Source organism: Lissotriton helveticus, chromosome 6 (genome assembly GCF_964261635.1).
Source record: "Lissotriton helveticus chromosome 6, aLisHel1.1, whole genome shotgun sequence".
Taxonomy (NCBI): Eukaryota; Metazoa; Chordata; class Amphibia; order Caudata; family Salamandridae; genus Lissotriton; species Lissotriton helveticus.
Window position 1 is genome coordinate 84,609,638 of NC_136067.1, and position 20,033 is coordinate 84,629,670.

The 20,033-nt window shown below is 44.8% G+C and overlaps 1 protein-coding gene across 1 annotated transcript in view; it reads right to left on the bottom strand.

Moving 5' to 3' along the window:
* The window catches only part of LOC144762254 (calpain-1 catalytic subunit-like), a 359,395-nt gene that overhangs the window by 278,113 nt on the left and 61,249 nt on the right, over positions 1-20,033 (bottom strand). The window contains exon 3 of the mRNA XM_078647398.1: positions 5,652-5,770. Within this exon, the coding sequence (XP_078503524.1) occupies positions 5,652-5,770 (119 nt within the window). The remainder of the gene's footprint in view (positions 1-5,651; positions 5,771-20,033) is intronic.

Sequence of the window (20,033 nt, forward strand, 5' to 3'; positions counted from 1 at the left end):
TGTGTTTCAGAACTGCACACTCGTTTATAAAATGACCTGGCTGTTTACAATAATTGCAGTTCCCTTTAGCAGGAGCTGCTGGATGACTGGCTTGATTCGGACCCCTCTTCTGACTGTCTTGAGGAACAGATTGTGCAACTAATACTTTCATTTTCGTGTCTTTCATACGTTTTCTTTCGTGTTCTTGCTCTTCTCTAATCCTATTCTGGTGGTATTGGAGCATTTGCAACATCTGGGACGGGGTATTAGCTTGCCAGGTACTTTCGACTTTCAAAACCCGATTTTTAGTTGATGGACTTGAATTCTCGACTAATTTGGTAACAAAAAGGTGAGGGTATGACTCACTACTTGTCTTGAGGCCACTGTTGATGCTAAAACATTTTTCAAATCTAGAATAAAAATCACTAATATCTTCGTCTTGTTTCTGTTTACAGGCTGAGATTGCATCCCAGTCTTCTTTTCTAGTTGTCAATAATCTGGGTAAAACTTGAATCAATAATTCCGGTAATTCTTTACATTTATCTCCAAGACCGGTACCTGGTACTCGTGTCTTATCTTCAGCTTCTAGAACTGCCCAATCGATCTTTTTCTCTCCCACCTCCCATTCTTTTTCCTTGAGCTTTTCATACACCCCTGCGGGCAGCAGAACTTTTAACATTTTAACCCCTTCAGCGCTAATGACAAGGGTAACTCGTCATGGACTTTCCATTGATTTCAATGGAAAGTCAATGGAAGCTCATCAGGTGCCTTAGCAGCCAAGTGGTTAATTATATCTGGATACGTGTATTCTCCCATACGGAGCATGTCTTTTAATTCTCTATGGAACCCTGCTGGATCTTTGTCATGACAGGGAATTAATTTCTTCATCTCAAGAAGTTCCATCTTTGTGATCGGAGTGTATACAAACACTCGTTGCATTTCGCCACCCGTTCCTCTAACTGGGTGGACTTCTCGTAACGGATTCTGTCTGTCTATGTAAAATGGTTTACTTTCTGGGGGTGAGACATGAACAAAATGCGGGTTCAGAAACGTTCTATATTTGTGGCGCTGTTCTAGAATGACACTAATTAAATCGGTACCTAGACCTCTCCACCTATACTGGAGTAACTCGTTCAGGATATCATGTAACGGGCCTGGATCAGAGTGTTGACCCTCATACAGTGTAATGAGGTGCTGGATCATATACATACCCACCAGTCGTTGCTCGGCTGGGGGCATTTTCAGAAACATTTGTGCCACTATTTCGTCTGGAAAAGTGGTGGAATCAGTAATCCATCGGACTGCTGATCGGACTATTTCTTGTTCATGCATAGTACTTAACTCACTGTAACCGATTCGTGATTTCAGAATGTGATCGGTAGCTTGAAATACTTGTTCTAGAGAACCTTGATCTGGTACTGGATGATGGAAAGTAGACTTGGGTTCTAGGCGTAAATGGCGGTCTGGAAATCTAGATTTTCCTACATACGCTATTCTGTCAGGATTCTCGTCGTCTAACTCTTCAGTATCAGAGTTACTTTCTTTCTCGCTTACTTGTGCTGCTTTACGTTGTTCGTGTAACTTTATTATTTCTTTACGGATTTTCTTGAACATACTCTCCATAGCACCGACGGTCTTGTGCTTACCCTCGGCTATATTATCACTCCACCTTGTCAGGGTTCTCATTTCAGCTTGGTCTTTAGACGGGTAATCTTGTTCTCTTATTAGACAGTTAATCAGAAACTTTAATATCATTAGTTGGATCTCGGCTTTCCTTTGAGACATGGCCTCGCTAATGCTTTCTGGATCATCCCCTGTACGGATGAAACGATATATTCTGTCTAGATCTTCTTTCATATTCGGTAAGGTGACTAGATACTCGGCCACCTTTCTTACGCGGAATGAATATAGAACCATATCATTCTCGCCTGGGACTGGATCATAGCAGCATTCGGCAAGGGATTTTCTGATTTCTGCTACAGTCTGATGTCTGGGCGTACGCTGTGACGCTTGTGCGTGTAATTCGGCTGTCGTTAAACGCTTGCGTGGCGGCGGGGTTCGAGGAGGACCTCCTCCTGCGGCCCCTAAACTAGAGTCGTCTACTGAGGCTCTTCGTCCTGGCAGAGTGGGAAATGGAAATGTAGGCTGGACTTGTATGGCGGGCTGGACCGGGGGTACCGTAACAGTTACTCCGGTGTCTGGAGGAGCGGGAAGTGCCTGATTTACAGGGACGGGCGGAGCGCGAACAGGATTTGCATATTCTGGGACTGTGTCGTCCAAATAGGACGAAATAAAAATATCAGCTGCGGTCGGTTTGTGACGCAGCTTGGTCGGAACTAGTGGTGGCGGGAAATTACTGGATGCCTCTGGGGTCGCTTTTGGCAAGCCCTCGGCAAGGAGAGGATACATACCCCTAATAAGGGCATGCCTCTGTCTGTCTGACTGTTCGGCTTTGACTTGTTCACCTATCTCGATTAGTTCTTTTTCTTGTGCTCGTTCTAAGGATTCTCTACTTAATTCTGACTTTCTGATTTCTTTTTCGGTTCTTTTATGAGCTTCTTTATGCCATAACTCGATGGCATCTTTCTGTGATTGTCTGGCTTTCTTTTTCCATAATGCTTCTTCTACTCGCATGATGCACTCGGCATCCCATGTACCCGATACGGGCCATCTATACTTTTCTTCTAACTGTTTGGTATACTCTACCCATAAATCTAGATACAATATGGCGCTTATGCCATGTTTCTGATACATAAAATGACCTGGACTGTCCCTAGGCGGAACTGGAACTGCTGCTTCCAGCAGACCCTTTCTAGTTTTTAACTGACGTAACTTCGAAAAGAGAGACATTGTAAACTTGAATCGGAACACAATACAATACACGAGGGACAATAACAATTGGGAGAACAATTCAGGCATACCACGACATTGGAAATACAGTGAACAACATCATAACATAACAGTTCGGACAGAATATTACCTGGAATACTGAGAACAGAAACACAAGAATTTCTCGAGAACGGAACAGACTAGAGTTACTGGATGCACTGCTGAGACAGTACGGAACATACCGGTCCCATAAAGGGACGCATCAAGACCCGTATCCACCTAGGTGAACACTTCGTTCGTGGGCCTGGGTACCACCAACCCACGGACCAGAGTCAATTTAGATTGACCCTGTCTAGATACTACCCCAGTAATGGTACTCACCGGGCAGCAAGAACGGAAGGCCTCGGATCGGACTGGACTGCTACGACGACGGACGACGAACTTCGGACTTCAGTTACGGGTGGACCTCCGGATACCTCGGACCTTGGACTCTTGGCTTGGGCTCTGGTCGGGACTCGCCGCGTTCCTCCACCGTCTCGTTTGGATGCTGGACCGCCTCCTCCGTCTCCTCCGTGGGCCTGAGGGATACTTGAAGCAGAAATATCTGCCGGTGCGCAGAAGAGTTCCGTCACGACTGCAGAGGGTCAGGGGGTCGGCGTGGCTTCACCGACGCGTGGGGAAAGGGCAAGTCCCTGTTCGGGCGCCATTATGTGGTAAATAAATAAATAATACCCTATTTTTGAATATATAAATGAATAACAGATAGCTCAATAAAATAAGAGTCAAGATTCGAGGTAGTAGGAGTTTGCAGGTTTATTACAGCATAAAGGACAGGAACAGGACAACCTGCATAGGAATAGGATGACAGGGCCCAGCAGCGCTGCTGGTGTCAGGGTCGGGACAAGGGAAAGGATGATCTTTTTAATAACAGTGCATGAGCATATATACAAATCGTAAACACATAGTATTACATTGCAATAGGCGTAGCAGTGGGTGGAGCAATAGGCGTGACGCGTAGCAGTCGCGAAAGATAAAGGTGAAAGTGGGTGTAACAGGGCGTATACATAGACATGTGATGCAAAACGTAACAGAATATGTCATGAATGGGGCGGAAACCATGGAGGGGGCTACCTAAGGAGCCGGGACCTCTAACCTGGTGGTGCGCGCAAACTGGCAATGACGTATCACTAGGAGAAGCTGGGGGCTATGAACTCTGTGCTAGGAGCAGAGACTGAAGTCTGGAGAGTCAGGGCGACATGTACCTAAACAGTATCTAGTATCTGATGTTTAGAGAACATGTTGATATAAACTAGAAGTCAAGAGAGGAAAGGCTAACTTGATTCTAAGACTGGACCATGCATTATTCTACATGTAGTGCGTGATGAAGAATACTAAATGACCATTAAATGCAGTATTTCTCTTACATGGAGCCGGAAAGGCTAGACAATGACGGAAACTATTGATGCAGTTCAGTAGCTTAGGAATGCAGAGAAGGAGGACTGAACTGATAACTGGAATCATAACATACTTTTGGCAGACTCAGAGGCAGAGCCAAGCTGAACCGGGCACTGCGTGGCAGGAAGTAAGTGAAGGGTCGAGGATACAGGTGGGGGCTGTATCACTCCTCAGCGAGGCTTCAGGAGACAGGAGCTGAATCTGGTGTCCGGGCCCTCTTTGAGGCCTAGAGACGGGGACTTTACAATGAAATAACGTGCACACTGGGAAACGTGGCAACGTAGCTTTACATAGGCCTGATATTCGTAGTATTCACGAGGACTGGAAACTAGCATACTAGAGGTGGACACAACTATAATTGCGTCAGGAATCGAACATGGGGAGTACATATGCATATTTAATCATGCACACATAACATATGATGGATGACACGTGGTGACACAGAACATGGCAAAATTTACTTTTCCACAGGGGCTCAATGCCGCTCCTGAGGTGCTGCCAGCTGGGACGTTAGACCCGCAACTGCCTCCAAAAGACTCTCAGATAGTTGCCCAGGCAGGTAGAGGTGATGCAGGTAGGATCAAGTGTTTTTAATGGCATGAACGGCCCACAGATTGACTCCATTTCCATTTTAGCCAGGCCCTAAGATTGTCATTTTGGACCTGTAGGTTACACTAAAATCTCTGCAATAAGCTTAAATTAAATCACTGAAATATCTTCCTGGAATGTAAACCTGTGGCCTGCCAGTGCCAACCAAATGTACTGTACTGAAGGTGGTACATAAACAGTCTAGGCTACTTAATGTAATTTTAACACATTCCTCAGGGAAATTAGACTGTAAAAACAATGTTTGACCCAATTGTCTTTAATGGGTAAACCGTCACCTCGCCCGACACACTGCCTTTTAACAAAACCTGGGGATTTGAGCCTAGATGCATATATTCTGGATTATAGCCTGAATGGCTCTCAAGAAATGCCACTAAAACCTGTATGTTTTTGGCCAAATGAGTTGGATAGTGTACCGGAAAATGCACCATTTGGCCCCATTTAAATAAAAACATTCTGTGAGAGATAAACTCCCACCTCCTGGAATCTGTTAGGGAGAATCAGACTTGCTCACAAGATACAAGATAGGAAGAAACCCAAAGGGTGAGTGAGTGATAGCCTATTACCACAGAGCTTCAATGAAAGCCCTAAGTTTTGAAGTGCTAAATTAGTGCCTCAATAGCTACTTCTATACATCAGGGGGTTTACCTAGTGGTCCATCTCACATCGAGTGCTGATGGAGCCGCTGCACCTCACGATGTTTCATCAAACCCCTTGACCAAGATGAAAAGGTGTTAGCACCTTCTTCCTCAGCCTAAATGTCTCATTGTCGAACACCATACCTGGAAGTGGAAGATTCCAGCATAATCGTCCTGGAATCCCTGCCCAGGAGGGACCACTCGATGCAGAAGCTTATCATTGAGGGTAAGGGATCCAATGGCAGACAACAACCAGCAATCACCTATGACACAAGCAGAAATGTGAATGAGAAGATGTAAAGAAAGAAAGGGCAGGTGTTGAGCAGAAGAGCGAGAATTTCTGACAAAATCAACCACTACAGCATACAATGGCTCATTTTAAAAATGTCACACTCAGAAAAACTCATGTATTAAGTTGTAGGCTATGGGAGTGATGAAGAAAAGAGTTAAATATGGATGCACGGGATTCCTCACAGTGGTGTAAGGCAAAAAGTAGGGTGTCACCTCAAAAACTATTCATGAACCAAAGGGGACTGAGTAAAAGAAGGGGAAGTTATCACCCATCTGAAAAATTACTTTTTATTCTTAGTAGTGCATTTCGTTCAAAAGGCTTTTCAACTTTGGGAATTACTCTATTCCATTATCAATGGTATTATTGTCTTTGGGTAATATGCATTAGTCACATATTTATTGCAAACAAAATTAAAATGTTTTTTAAATATTACCTTTGTGAAATAAATATGTACTTAAGTAATGGCAAGCATTGGCAGTCAACAGGTCTCACCTGTGAAAGCTAACTGTCTTTGCCGATGTTAATTTTTTTGCGCAAGATAGTGGATGCACGCACATGTTCGGTGGCCATTTTTGAATCGATTTTTCTTATGCTATAAGGGATGTTTTTGAAGAGGCCACTATAGATGTGCGCACATCCACTGTTGCCATCTTCAAATGGATTTCTTCACGCTCTAAAAAAATCTATTTAAAGATGGCCACCACAGTGTTGCCCGTAATTCTGCACATACACTGCACTATGCACAGGGTAATGGGACCTTTGTGTATAGGGGCTAAGCCTTCCCACCACCTTAGTGCCCACGAACCCAGGACTGACTAGCTATAGTGTCTCACTCGCTTTCCTACTCACAAATGGAGAAACCAACGATTAGACACCCCAGAACACAACACTCCCAGATCTTTCAGGAATCGCGGTAACAAGACACACCTTTTCGCTCACATTCTTGTACTTGTCCACAATAAGATCTGAGAGAAACACAAAATTAGTTTAAAATATTTATTTTAAATAACATGCTCTAAAATGCAGTATATGAGCTACCACCAGCAGCAAAATCCATAATATCAATACAGTTAGCACTGCAGTAAGGCCATATATCATAAAGGGAGATATTATTTTATAAAGACAGTGGATAAAGGACTAAAAAGGCCTAACCACCCTCCCTTTGGCAAGCAGAAGTATTATTATATAGTAGAAGATCTCTGGGCTTTGTCAGCATGCTCCGTGCCTCAGGACATTGACCGTATTTCTACATCACAGGCACTGGCGTAACAAAACTTGAGGGGAAATTCCCTGCAAAACAATGTAGAGAAGGGCAAAGGGCCATCAGATAGTCAACTATCCACAATTACTCAAGCAATCCCGCCTATACAGACAGCAGAAGAACTAGCAACCACCGTGACTGCGGACCTCACGCGCCACCCACCCCTGGCCCGGTGAGAACTACCGACCGGCCAAGCCGCCTGCACCAAATCAGCATCTATCTGGCCGAGAGATAAGAGTCACTGCAGTCAATATTAACCAGGCCAAACCAACTGTAACACGACTAGTAGAGCATATACCATCAAGCAAACTTAAAATAGAGAGTGGGTTCACAAATGAACAAAGAAACATAACAGGCGCCACATGGTTCAACCCGGACTACATCTCGCAAGGAAGACACGACACACTCAATAGAGGCAACATTCTACGGTTGCTATCCCATATTCCCTCTTTGGCAGAAGTAAAAAGCTCTGACCTGGTATCCATCGAATTTATAGAGGATGATGGTACAGGCAGAGAAAAAACGAAAGCAACTTGGACAACTATGGCAATTTCCCAGAAAATACAAGCCGAAGCAGAGACCTTTAAAAACTGGGGGATTACAATAAAACCACACACAAAGCCAAGATATCCAGAAATATTAATCCCGGTGGAAAAGGCGGAAGATCAAGCTATCGCAAAAAGCCCCAGAATTTCTGTTCTGAGAGGAGCAGCAGGGCCAGGTGGAACAAACAACGTCCAACATACCGGCACCACCCGACGGATCGGAGAGGAACAAATACAATCAGCCGGACTGTCTGATCTAAGATGGATAGTCAGAACTATAAACAACAACAAATGACAAACCGGCCGTAAGTCAAGTGAGGGCATCCATGACCTATTGAGAATATGCTTGTGGAACATCAATGGCTTAGCCTCTAAAATAACTGATTCAGAGTTCATGAACTATATCAGAACCTTCGACATCATGGCACTACAAGAGACATGGCTTGCAGATCCCACGCACCTTCAGGGATACCTGCGCTTCTCCACCGGCGCAAAAAGGACAGCTAAATACGGGCACCTTTCAGGAGGCCTAGTAACTTATGCATCAGCTACAAGCATCCTGACGGTAAAAGAAGTTGGACCATCTTAGGCAGCCTTGCTGGCAGTAAACTTTCCCTTGGCGCAATTAAAAACAGGTATCGCAGATACCGACTTCACTTTAATCAATGTCTATGTTCATCCGAGAAAGAAAACAAAAGCAGTTAAAGACCTATGCAACTACATGGAGGAATGCATAAGGGAAAGACCTACAACTAACGTTATGCTCACTGGGGACTTCAATCTCAACCTCATGGGCATCACGCAAGAAGATGAGATCTTAACCCAAAACTCAATTTGGGACGTCCCACCACAAGGGAACCCACAAATATCCAAACAAACAAAATTAGGCAACAAGACTCTAGAAGAACTGGAACATTTCAACATCAGGGCCCTAAATGGAAGGATTACCGGAGACAACCCTCCGGCCTCAACTTTTCACTCAACAACAAAGAGCAGCATATTAGACTATACTTTCATCTCATTACCATAATTTCAACACATAAGCTTCTATCGGATAGGCAGATGTGGAGATAGCGATCACTGTCCCCAAGAAACCACTCTTGAAACTGTGAAGCCCAAATTCGAGCTATCTAAAGAACCAGAAGAGTCGGCCCACACCGTTAATTAAACAAAATCTAATATTCAGCAGCAACAGATGAAACTCTAGTTGAAAGGGCAAAACAGCATTTTGTGGCTCGCACTGGATCACTCGAAACTGCCACATGGGAACAAGTCACAAACACTATGTCTAATTACGCCACAAGATCTAAGCCACACGCAAAACCAGGCTATGACAGATCGAGCAAATTCTCTCAAGAGCATAAAGAAAAAATCAGAGGCACAAAAACATTAATTTACCGAACAATGAGAGAACTTCAACAGAAACCCATGGATACAGTAAAGCATGACCACCTACGGAAATTAAAATCAACATTGAAAAAACGAAAATGGGAAGCTAATAAATCCTTGGAGTATAATCTATGGGCAAAACTTCACTCTGATATTAAACGAAACGATGGGGCAAGGTTCTGGAAATCGATAAACTCGTTTATAAGATCTACGCACCATGGGGTCTCATCTAACATCACTGAAGAGACATGGGCAAATTACCTTGGAATCCTCTTTAACCAGGCAATGGGAAACAACCAGGTGTCAAAATCGGACCGCGAGATGGACACTTGTAAATAATTCTCACTCAACAGCGACATCAGCTTCCAAGGTGGCCACAACTCGACTCTAAATGATGATTTGCCGAATTTACAAAATATTATCCAGCGCCAAATTAAGAATGGAAGAAGTGAGGGAGCTCCAGGACCAAATGGAATCCCGCCAATTCTTTACAAACAAGACGTGAAAGATTGGGCAGCAGCTCTCGAACCCCTTTTCTTGGAGATAAGACATTACAACATCCTGCCAAGCTCCTGGAAGGGTTCCATCATTTCTCCAATTTATACGGCAGGAGACAAGGCATCCCCTCAAAATTATCGATTGGTGGCCTTAATCGATAATGAGGCAAAATAGTTCGCAGGCATCCTCCTAGACGAGTTGCTGGCCTGGGCCACAGAGAGATCCTTAATCCCGGTCAACCAGACAGGCTTCGCCAAATCAGTAGGCACAACGACCAATATCTTGACCATGGGCATGCTCATAGACAAGGCAGAATCAAATAAAATGCTCATCCATTTCTGCTTTATAGACTACAAGGCTGCCTTTGATCATATAAACCGGAACATTTTATGGTCTAAACTGAACGGCTGGGGGATATCTAGACCTCAGCTGGATCTGCTGATTAACCTTCATACAGAGACCTGGGTACAGATAAAGGTGGGGGATGGTTCAGTTCTGTCCAGGCGCATACAGACCAACAAGGGCCTGAAACAAGGCTGTGTCCTGGCCCCCACTTTATTCAACCTGTTTTTAGGCGACCTTGTACCGATTCTAAACAGCTGCAACTCCCACGCTCCCAAGCTAGGAGGGCTCCAATTACCTTGTCTACTATATGCAGATGATATTGTCTTAATAAACCACACAAAGGTAGGGCTCCAACATCTCCTGAACGCAACACATAGCTATTCAAATGAAAATGAGCTAACAATAAATCTGGAGAAAATCCAGACGATGACCATCAGCAAGAATTAAAGAAAAGTAACATCATGGTTCTGGAATAAGACAAGAATTGTCGACACCCCAATATGCAAATATTTAGGAGTAAAGATCGATAACAGTGGGCAGTTCCACACCCAGAGAACAAGTATACGAGGAAAAGGGCTATCTTTGGCAATTTCACTGAAAGCACTAAACAGCAAACTTTCTGGTCCCTCTCTTCTGCCTCTGGCACAAGTAATCCGCGCTAAACTCCTCCCAACAATCACCTACGGGAGTGAGGCACTTAGAGGAAGAGACGCCAAGATCCTCGATAACACAATCACAGCTGCTTACAGAATTATTTTCAGCCTGCCCAAGCGAACCTCACCAGCACAAATCAGGCTAGAATTTGGCATTGAACAACAGCCCTTGGCAAGACAGGGAGCCTATATTTTAGCCTGGGACAAAGTGAGGAAATCCAAACAAGGAACATTAAAACGAGCACCTATGAACGGAGCTAGTGCAACATCCATCCTCACCAGCAGCCAAGATCCTTACGGGCAGCCTGGTAAATACGGGACTAAAGCAGCTCTGGGACACCCCAGTAAACCACACAACACTTAAAAAACTGGTTAAGAAATCGATCAAACAACTATCGTGGGCCTGAGACAAGGCAGCCCTTTCCAAAAGAACGCACGGTATGATGACCCTGAATTCTTACTCAACGAAAGCATCGCAGAGCTACTTTGGTGTGGGTTACGCCAAATCCGTTAAAATGTGCTTCTTAAAGTATAGGTTAGGCCTGCTACCCTGCATTCAAAACTTCCCACGCTGGATAAAAATTCAAGCCTGCTCCCTTTGTCGGTTATGCGGCTTAGCGCAAGAGGACATGCTGCACTTGATATGCTCGTGCGAGAAACTGCTGGACGAACGGAAATACTTGTTGAAACCCCACTTTAATCAACGAGAGATCCATACACGAAGGAATGCAGTTCTCGCCTGCTTTTCATCCCATGACCCTCAGCTGAACTGCAGTTTTGTAAAATTTATGAAGACAGTGGAAAAGAAGATGCCAAAATGTTTTATCTCTAACGGTTTCGATACAGCATATTAAACATTACATTACCCACAGTCATGGCTGACTTCATGAGAACATGAGGATACCGGGAAAGCAAAACTATTTTCGCACAGAAAGATATCCTATGCACATTTGAACCGAGGAGCTGTGACTGCGCTACACCGATTTTACTAAACATGTAGTTTTTAAAACTTTTCTTCTTTTAATCTGTTTTGTACTGAAATGTTTATAAGTAACTATGCTAAATAAAATGACTTACTTACCCTGCAAAACAAGGCACATGGAGGGGCCCCCTCTGGGCTCAATCAGGTGCTCGGCAGCCAGAGTGCTATTCTGAGGAGGACCCCTGGAGCTTGGGGTCCCCCCACATCACGGGGGCTGCTGGGGCCTGTGTTACGTCCCTGATCACAGGTGTGTGTTGCTCTTCTCCATGGAAAGGTCCCTCTCCAAGTGTGTGTTCCCTACACATTCAGCCCCATAATATCAAAGTACGATCCTCCAGCAAAAACAGCTGCACTAGTATGTTTTGTCTAAGTTGTGGAAAAGTAAATTCTGCCATGTTCTGTGTCCCTACGCGTCCTCCATCATATGTTATCTGTGCATGATTAATATGCATATGTATTCCCCATGTTCGATTAAAGACGCAATCACAGTTGTGAGATGGACAGTTGTGTCCATCTCTAGTATGCCAGTTTCCAGTTCTCGTGACTACTACGAATATCCGGCCTATGTAAAGCTACGTTGCCACGTTTCTCAGTGTGCACGTTATTTCATTGTAAAATCCCCGTTCCTAGGCCTCAAAAGGGCCTGGACACCAGATTTCACCCCCCGTCTCCTGAGCCCTCGCTGAGGAGCGATACAGCCCCCACCTGTGTTCCTGACCCTTCACTTACTTCCTGCCTTGCAGGGCCCGGTTCAGCCTGGCTCTGTCTCTGAGTCTGCCAAGAGTATGTTATGATTCTAGTTATCAGTTCAGCCTTCCTTCTCTGCATTCCTAAGCTACTGAACTGCATCAATAGTTTCCGTCATTGTCTAGCCTTTACGTCTCCATGTAAGAGAAATATTGTATTAAATGGTCCTTTAATATTCTTCATCACGCACTACATGTAGAATAATGCATGCTCCAGTCTTAGAGTCTGTTAGCCTTTACCCCGATAACTTTTGGATTCTATCAACATGTTCTCTAAACATCAGATACTAGATACTGTTTAGGTACATGTCGCCTTGACTCTCCAGACTTCAGTCTCTGCTCCTAGCACAGAGTTCATAGCCCCCAGCTTCTCCTAGTAACGCGTCATTGCCAGTTTGCGCGCACCACCAGGTTAGAGGTCCCGGCTCCTTAGGTAGCCCCCTCCATGTTTCCGCCCCATTTATGACATATTCTGTTACGTTTACATCACATGTCTATGTATACGCCTCTTGTTACACCCACTTTCACCCTTATCTTTCACGACTGCTATTGACCACACCTACTGCTCCGCCTATCGTATGTATTGTAATGCAACTGTTTTTAGTATATATGTTCGTGTATTGTTATTAAATGTTAGCGCGCTCATCCCAGATCCTTGTCCCGATTCTGCCCCCGGCAGCTGCCATCCTATTCCTGTGCAGGTTGTCCTGTTCCTGTCCTTATGCTGTATTAAACCTGCAAACTCCTACTACCTCGAATCTTGACTCTTATTTATTGAGCTATCTGTTATTGCTATGCCTAGTCAAACCTAGATCCGGTATTATTTATTTATATACCACATAATGGCGCCCGAATAGGGACTTGCCCTTTCCCCACGCGCCGGTGAAGCCATGCGTGCCCCCTGACCCTCTACAGCCGTGACGGAACTCTTCTGCGCACCGGCAGATATTTCTGCTTCAAGTATCCCTCAGGCCCACGGAGGAGACGGAGGTGGCGGTCCAGCATCCAGACGAGGCGGTGGAGGAACGCGGCGAGTCCCGACCAGAGCCCAAGCCGAGAGTCCAAGGTCCGAGGTATCCGGAGGCCCACCCGTAACAGAAGTCCGAAGTTCGTCCGTCCGGCGTCGAAGCAGTCCAGTCCAGTCCGAGGCCTTCCGTTCTTGCTGCCCGGTGAGTACCGTTGCTGGGGTAGTATCTAGACAGGGTCAATCTAATTGACTCTGGTCCGTGGGGTTTGGTGGTACACATATCCCAAACGAAGTGTCCACTTCGGTGGATGCGGGTCCTGACGTGTCTCTTTATGAGACCGGTAAGTTTAGTACTGTTTTAGCAGTGCATCTAGTTTCTGTTCTAGTCAGTTCTGTTCTCGAGAAAATTCATGTATTCTGTTTTCCGTATTCCAGGTGGTATTCTGTTCGAACTATTATTCTCAATGTTCTTCATGTATTTTAATGTCGTGGTATGAGTGGAAGTAATTATCGTGTTTATTGTGTATTGTATTGTGTCCAGATTATAGTTCAGTCATGCCGCTCTTTTCAAAACTGCGTCAGTTAAAAACCAGAAAAGGTCTGCTAGAAGCAGCAGTTCCTGTTCCGCCTAGGGACAGTCCAGGTCATTTCATGTATCAGAAGCATGGCATAAGCGCCATATTGTATCTAGATTTATGGGTAGAGTACACCAAAGGTTTGGAAGAAAAGTATAGATGGCCCGTATCAGGTACGTGGGATGCCGAGTGCATCATGAGAGTAGAAGAGGCATTATGGAAAAAGAAAGCCAGACAGTCACAGAAAGACGCCATCGAGTTATGGCGCAAGGAATCTCATAAAAGAACCGAAAAAGAAATCAGAAAGTCTGAATTAAGTAGAGAATCTTTAGAACGAGCCCAAGAAAAAGAATTAATCGAGATAGGTGAACGAGTTAAAACCGAACAGTCAGACAGACAGAGGAACGCCCTTATCAAGGGTATGTATCCTCTTCTTGCCGAGGGCTCGCCAAAAGCGACCCTGGAGGCATCCAGTAATTTTCCGCCACCACTAGTTCCGACCAAGCTACGTCACAAACCGACCGCAGCTGATATTTTCATTTCGTCCTATTTGGACGACACAGTCCCGGAATATGCAAATCCTGTTCCTGCTCCGCCAGTCCCTGTAAATCAGGCACTTCCCGCTCCTCCAGACACCGGAGTACCTGCTACGGTACCCCCGGTCCAGCCCGCCATACAAGTGCAGCACGCATTTCAATTTCCCACTTTGCCAGCACGAAGAGCATCAGTTGACGACTCTAGTTTAGGGGCCGCAGGGGGAGGTCCTCCTGGTACCCCGCCACCACACCAACGTAAAACGTTGGCTGAGTTACATGAATGTGCGTCACAACGTACGCCCAAATATCAGTCCGCTGCAGATATCCGACGAGTCCTTACTGAATGTCGCTATGATCCAGTCACAGGTGATGATAGTATGATTCTATATTCTATACGTGTAAGACGGGTGACCGGGTATTTGGACACCCTACCAGATATGAAAGAAGATCTAGACAGAATATATCGTTTCATCCGTACAGGGAATGATCCAGAAAGTATTAGTGACGTTATGTGCCAAAGAAAAGTTGAAGTCCAGCTCATGCTATTAAAGTTTCTGATTAATTGTCTAATAAGAGAACAAGATTATCCGACCAAAGATCAAGCCGAAATGAAAATCCTGACAAGGTGGAGTGATAATATAGCCGACGGTAAGCATAGAACTATCGGTAGTATAGAGAGTATGTACAAGAAAATCCGTAAGGAAATAATAAGGTTACATGATCAACGTAAGGCAGCACAAGTAAGCGAGAAAGAAAATGACTCTGCGGAAGAAGTAGAGGACGAGAATCCCGCCAGAATAGCGTATGTAGGAAAATCTAGATTTCCAGATCGCCATTTACGTCTAGAACACAAGCCAGTTTTTCACCATCCAGCACCAGAACAAGGTTCTCTAGAACAAGTATTTCAAGCTACCGATCACATTCTAAAATCACGAATCGGTTATAGCGAGTTAAGTACTATGCATGAACAAGAACTAGTCCGATCAGCAGTCCGATGGATTACTGATTCTACCACTTTTCCAGACGAAATAGTGGCACAAATGTTTCTGAAATTGCCCCCAGCCGAGCAGCGACTGGCGGGTATGTATATGATTCAGCACCTCATTACTTTGTATGAGGGTCAACATTCTGATCCAGGTCCGTTACATGATGTCCTGAACGAGTTACTCCAGTATAAATGGAAAGGTTTAGGTACTGATTTAATTAGTGTCATTCTAGAACAGCGCCACAAATATAGAACGTTCTTGAACCCGCATTTTGTTCATGTCTCACCCCCAGAAAGTAAACCCTTTTACATAGACAGACAAAATCCGTTACGAGAAGTGCATCCAGTTAAGACAGAGGGTGGTGAAATGCAACGGGTGTTTGTTTACACCCCGATCTCAAAGATGGAACTCTTAGAGATGAAAAAGTTAATTCCCTGTCATGATAAAGATCCAGCAGGGTTCCACCGAGAATTAAAAGACATGCTCCGTATGGGAGAATATACGTATCCAGACGTTATTAAAATGCTAAAAGTCCTATTGCCCGCAGGGGTATATGAGAAACTCAAGGAAAAAGATTGGGAGGTGGGAGAGAAAAAGATCGATTGGACAGTCCTAGAAGCTGAAGACAAGGCACGAGTACCAGGTACCGGTCTTGGAGATAAATGTAAAGAATTACCAGAATTGTTAATACAAGTTTTGCCTAGATTATTGACAACTAGAAAAGAAGACTGGGATGCAATCTCAGCCTGTAAACAGAAACAAGACGAAGACACTAGTGATTTTTATTCTAGATTCGAGAAATGTTTTAGTATAAACAGTGGCCTCAAGACAAGTAGCGAGTCATACCCTCACCTTTTTGTTACTAAATTAGTCGAGAACTCAAGTCCACAAGTTAAGAACCGAGTTTTGAAAGTCGAAAGTACCTGGCAAGCTAGTACCCCGTCCCAGATGTTACAGATGCTTCAATATCACCAGAATAGAATCAGAGAAGAGCAAGAACACGAGAGAAAACGTATGAAAGACACGAAAACGAAAGTACTAGTTGCACAATCTGTTCCTCAAGACAGTCAGAAGAGGGGTCCGAATCAAGCCAGTCACCCTGCAGCTCCCGTTAAAGGAAACTGCAATTATTGCAAACAGCCAGGTCATTTTATAAACGAGTGTGCAGTTCTGAAACACAACATAGCTACCGGTAAGACTAAAGAAAGACCACGCCCGCCTAGACAAGAACAAGTTACACAGACTCCTCAGCCACAGAATGCACAACAGACAGTTACCGTACCGCAGCCTATTGCTGCAACACAGCATGTTACACAGCAGATGTACCAGTATGCACAGTCCGAGTATCCAGAGTATCAGCCATATTCATGAAACAGCCTAGAGAGGGAGGTAGGTTTGCCTCTCATCGAGATACCTGTAGATCAAGAAGGTCCCTATGTTCATAGTCAAGTATTAGGGAAAGATAGAAAGTTTTTGATTGATACAGGGGCAAGTAGGACCACCATCAGCCACGCCGAAGTTCCAGGGGCTCCACTCTCAGGCTCTAGAAATGTTTCCCTTGGATTTTCAGGAAAACCTATTGTAAACGAGATATCTAAGCCAGTTACTCTAGAAGTAGGTCCATTGTCCCGCACTACTGATCTGTTACTTACGAAGTCATGTCCAGAAAATCTGTTAGGCATTAAGACACTGAAAGAATTAGGTGCAGTTATTTGCTGTTCCCCAGAGGGAATACGATTGTTCCTACGTGACTTCAAGGGTCACTATGTATTACGAGATTTTGATTCAAGATTGTCTAATGTTCCGCAGCATCTATGGGCGCAAGGTCCAACTGATGTTGGCTTTATGCAAATCACACCCCATCGTGTGACTCTCAAGCCAGGTGTAGTGTTACCACGAATCAGACAGTACAGATTGCCACCTGAGGCTGTAGCAGCCTTATCCAAAATTATTGACGAGCTCATCGCTCAAGGAGTAGTTGTAGAAACTGACTCCAATGTATGTAATTCTCCGATCATTCCTGTCATGAAACGTACTGATCCGAATGCACCCCCAGTATATCGATTAGTGATTGACCTACGAGAACTCAATAAATGTATTATTCCCCAGTACCCAGTTGTCCCAGATATCTCTTCCCTATTGACAGCCATTGATTCAGAAGCTTCATTTTTCACTGTCATAGACCTCAAGAACGCGTTTTTCAGTGTCCCCATTCATCCAGACAGCCAGTTTCTTTTCGGATTTTGTTTAAATGGAAGGAGCTATATGTTCACACGCGCTCCTCAAGGTTTCACAGAAAGTCCTAGTATTTACAGTCAAGCACTCAAGAGACAACTAGACAACATTCACATGCCAACTGACACTGCCCTACTCCAGTATGTCGATGATCTACTGATCACAGCCCGTTCTGAACGTGCTTGCGAGCGAGCATCCCTTACAGTCTTGTATTTCCTAGCCGAGATGGGGCACAAGGTGTCCCCTTCTAAGCTTCAATTCTGTGTCCAGCAAGTGATCTATTTAGGCCACTTACTGTCCAAGAGGGGTAGGCAGTTGACACCAGACCGTATCCAGTTAATAGCGAGTCTTCCTCAGCCCAAGACCCAGAAGGAGGTACGTGCTTTTATCGGCCTTACTTCTTATTGCAGACAATGGATTCCTCAGTATGCATTTCTAGCTAAACCACTGATAAAGTTAACGACACAGGAGGCAGCCGTATCGACTGTCCTCCCTTGGACATCTGAACATACACTTAGTTTCAATGAGTTAAAGAAAGCTTTATGCCAAGCTCCAGTTCTAGCTACACCGAACTACAGTAAGCCTTTTACACTTTTGTCACTGAACACGAAGGTACAGCATTATCTGTTCTTACACAAGATCAAGCAGGACAATACAAGCCCTGTGCTTATTTTTCGAGCACATTAGATCCTGTAGCCCAGGCTCTGCCTGCGTGCCTCAAGTCAGTTGCAGCCACAGCACTAGCTATCAGACAAAGTGATTCCATAGTGTTAGGACACTCCCTGACAGTACAAGTTCCACACTCCGTGGAAGTTCTTTTGAACCGAACACAAACTCAGCACTTGACAATTGCACGTTTAACAGGTTATGAATTGACACTGTTCCAGCCACACATAGAAATCAGACGCTGCAACGTTCTAAATCCTGCCACACTGTTACCGTCAGTTAATTCGAATCCTGCCACACACGACTGTGTGGAAGTAGTTAACATTATGACAAAGCCAAGACAAGATCTGACAGATATTCCATTACCAGATCCAGACCTGACACTTTATGTGGATGGTTCATGTATGAGAACAAGTACAGGAGAACTAGTAGCCGCGTATGCAGTGACTACTGACACTGAAGTTATTGAAACACACCGTATTGACACCCTGTCTGCTCAAGCAGCAGAGCTAGTTGCTCTGACACAAGCCTGCATACACGCTAAGAACCTGAAAGTTAATGTTTACACAGATTCACGCTACGCATTCGGAGTTGTACACGACTTCGGAGTGCTCTGGCAGGAGAGAGGTTTCATGACTTCTCATGGAACCAAGATTCAGCATGGTCTCCTTATTCAGGCTCTGTTAGATGCTATACATTTACCGACATCCATTGCTATCATGAAATGCAAAGCACATACGAAAGTTACTGACATTATTTCCCAAGGTAATGATCTAGCAGATCGCACAGCCAAGCTTACAGCACAGACTCCAGACATTTCAGTTAAGCCAACACAGACACATACTCCAGATCCGACTACCTGTACGACAGTTAAAGACCCTACTCAAGATGTCATAGATATCCAGTTACATGCTACTCCCGATGAAATCAAGAAATGGTCCGAACAAGGAGGGGTCCAGACAGATCAGGGAAGGGTAACGAAGGGTAAAGCCACATGGTTTCTCCCCGACTCGATGGTTCAAGTCATTGTTAATACCGCACATAGTCCAGCACATCTAGGAGAAAAAGCTATGTTAGACAGTATCCAGAACATTTGGTTTAACAAGCATTTACGAGCTGCAGCCAAGCAGAAAGTCCGTACCTGTATGATATGTTGCCAGTTTAATCCAGGTAAAAGTGTCCCGGTGGAACAAGGTGGATTCCAGCCCCCTGACCACCCATTCGAGGTCCTCCAAATGGATTATATTCAGATGGAGCGATGTCGAGGTTTCAAGTATGTCCTTGTAGTTGTATGCGCTTTGTCCAGGTGGACAGAAGCATATCCAGTTCCAGATTACACAGCCGCGACCACTGCCAAGCAGTTGGTTCGTGAGTTCTTCCCCCGTTATGGACTCCCTAGAGTCGTATATTCTGATAACGGCCAGCCATTCTCATCTGAGTTGATGAAGCACGTTTCCCTATTGTTAGGGTACCAGTGGAAGTTCCATTGTGTACGCCATCCTGAAGCAGCTGGTCTCGTAGAGAGACATAATCAGACCCTGAAAATCCGAATTGCAAAAGTTTGTCAAGAGAAAGGTGTGGACTGGCTAGTAGCTCTGCCAGTTGCTCTGTTCTACATGCGCATGGTCGCACATTCCAGATCAGGTCTGTCCCCGTACGAGGTCGTATTCGGCCGCCCCCCTAACATGTGGGGTACACCTAGACCCCGAAGTATTACCGATGTTTCAAGTAATATGCTGACAGATTACCTAGCTTCCTTGATGTCTGCCCTCAACTCTTGTCGTTCACAGGTTGCCGCCGCATTTCCAGACAATACCGAGGTGGCACCGCATGAAATCGTTCCCGGATCC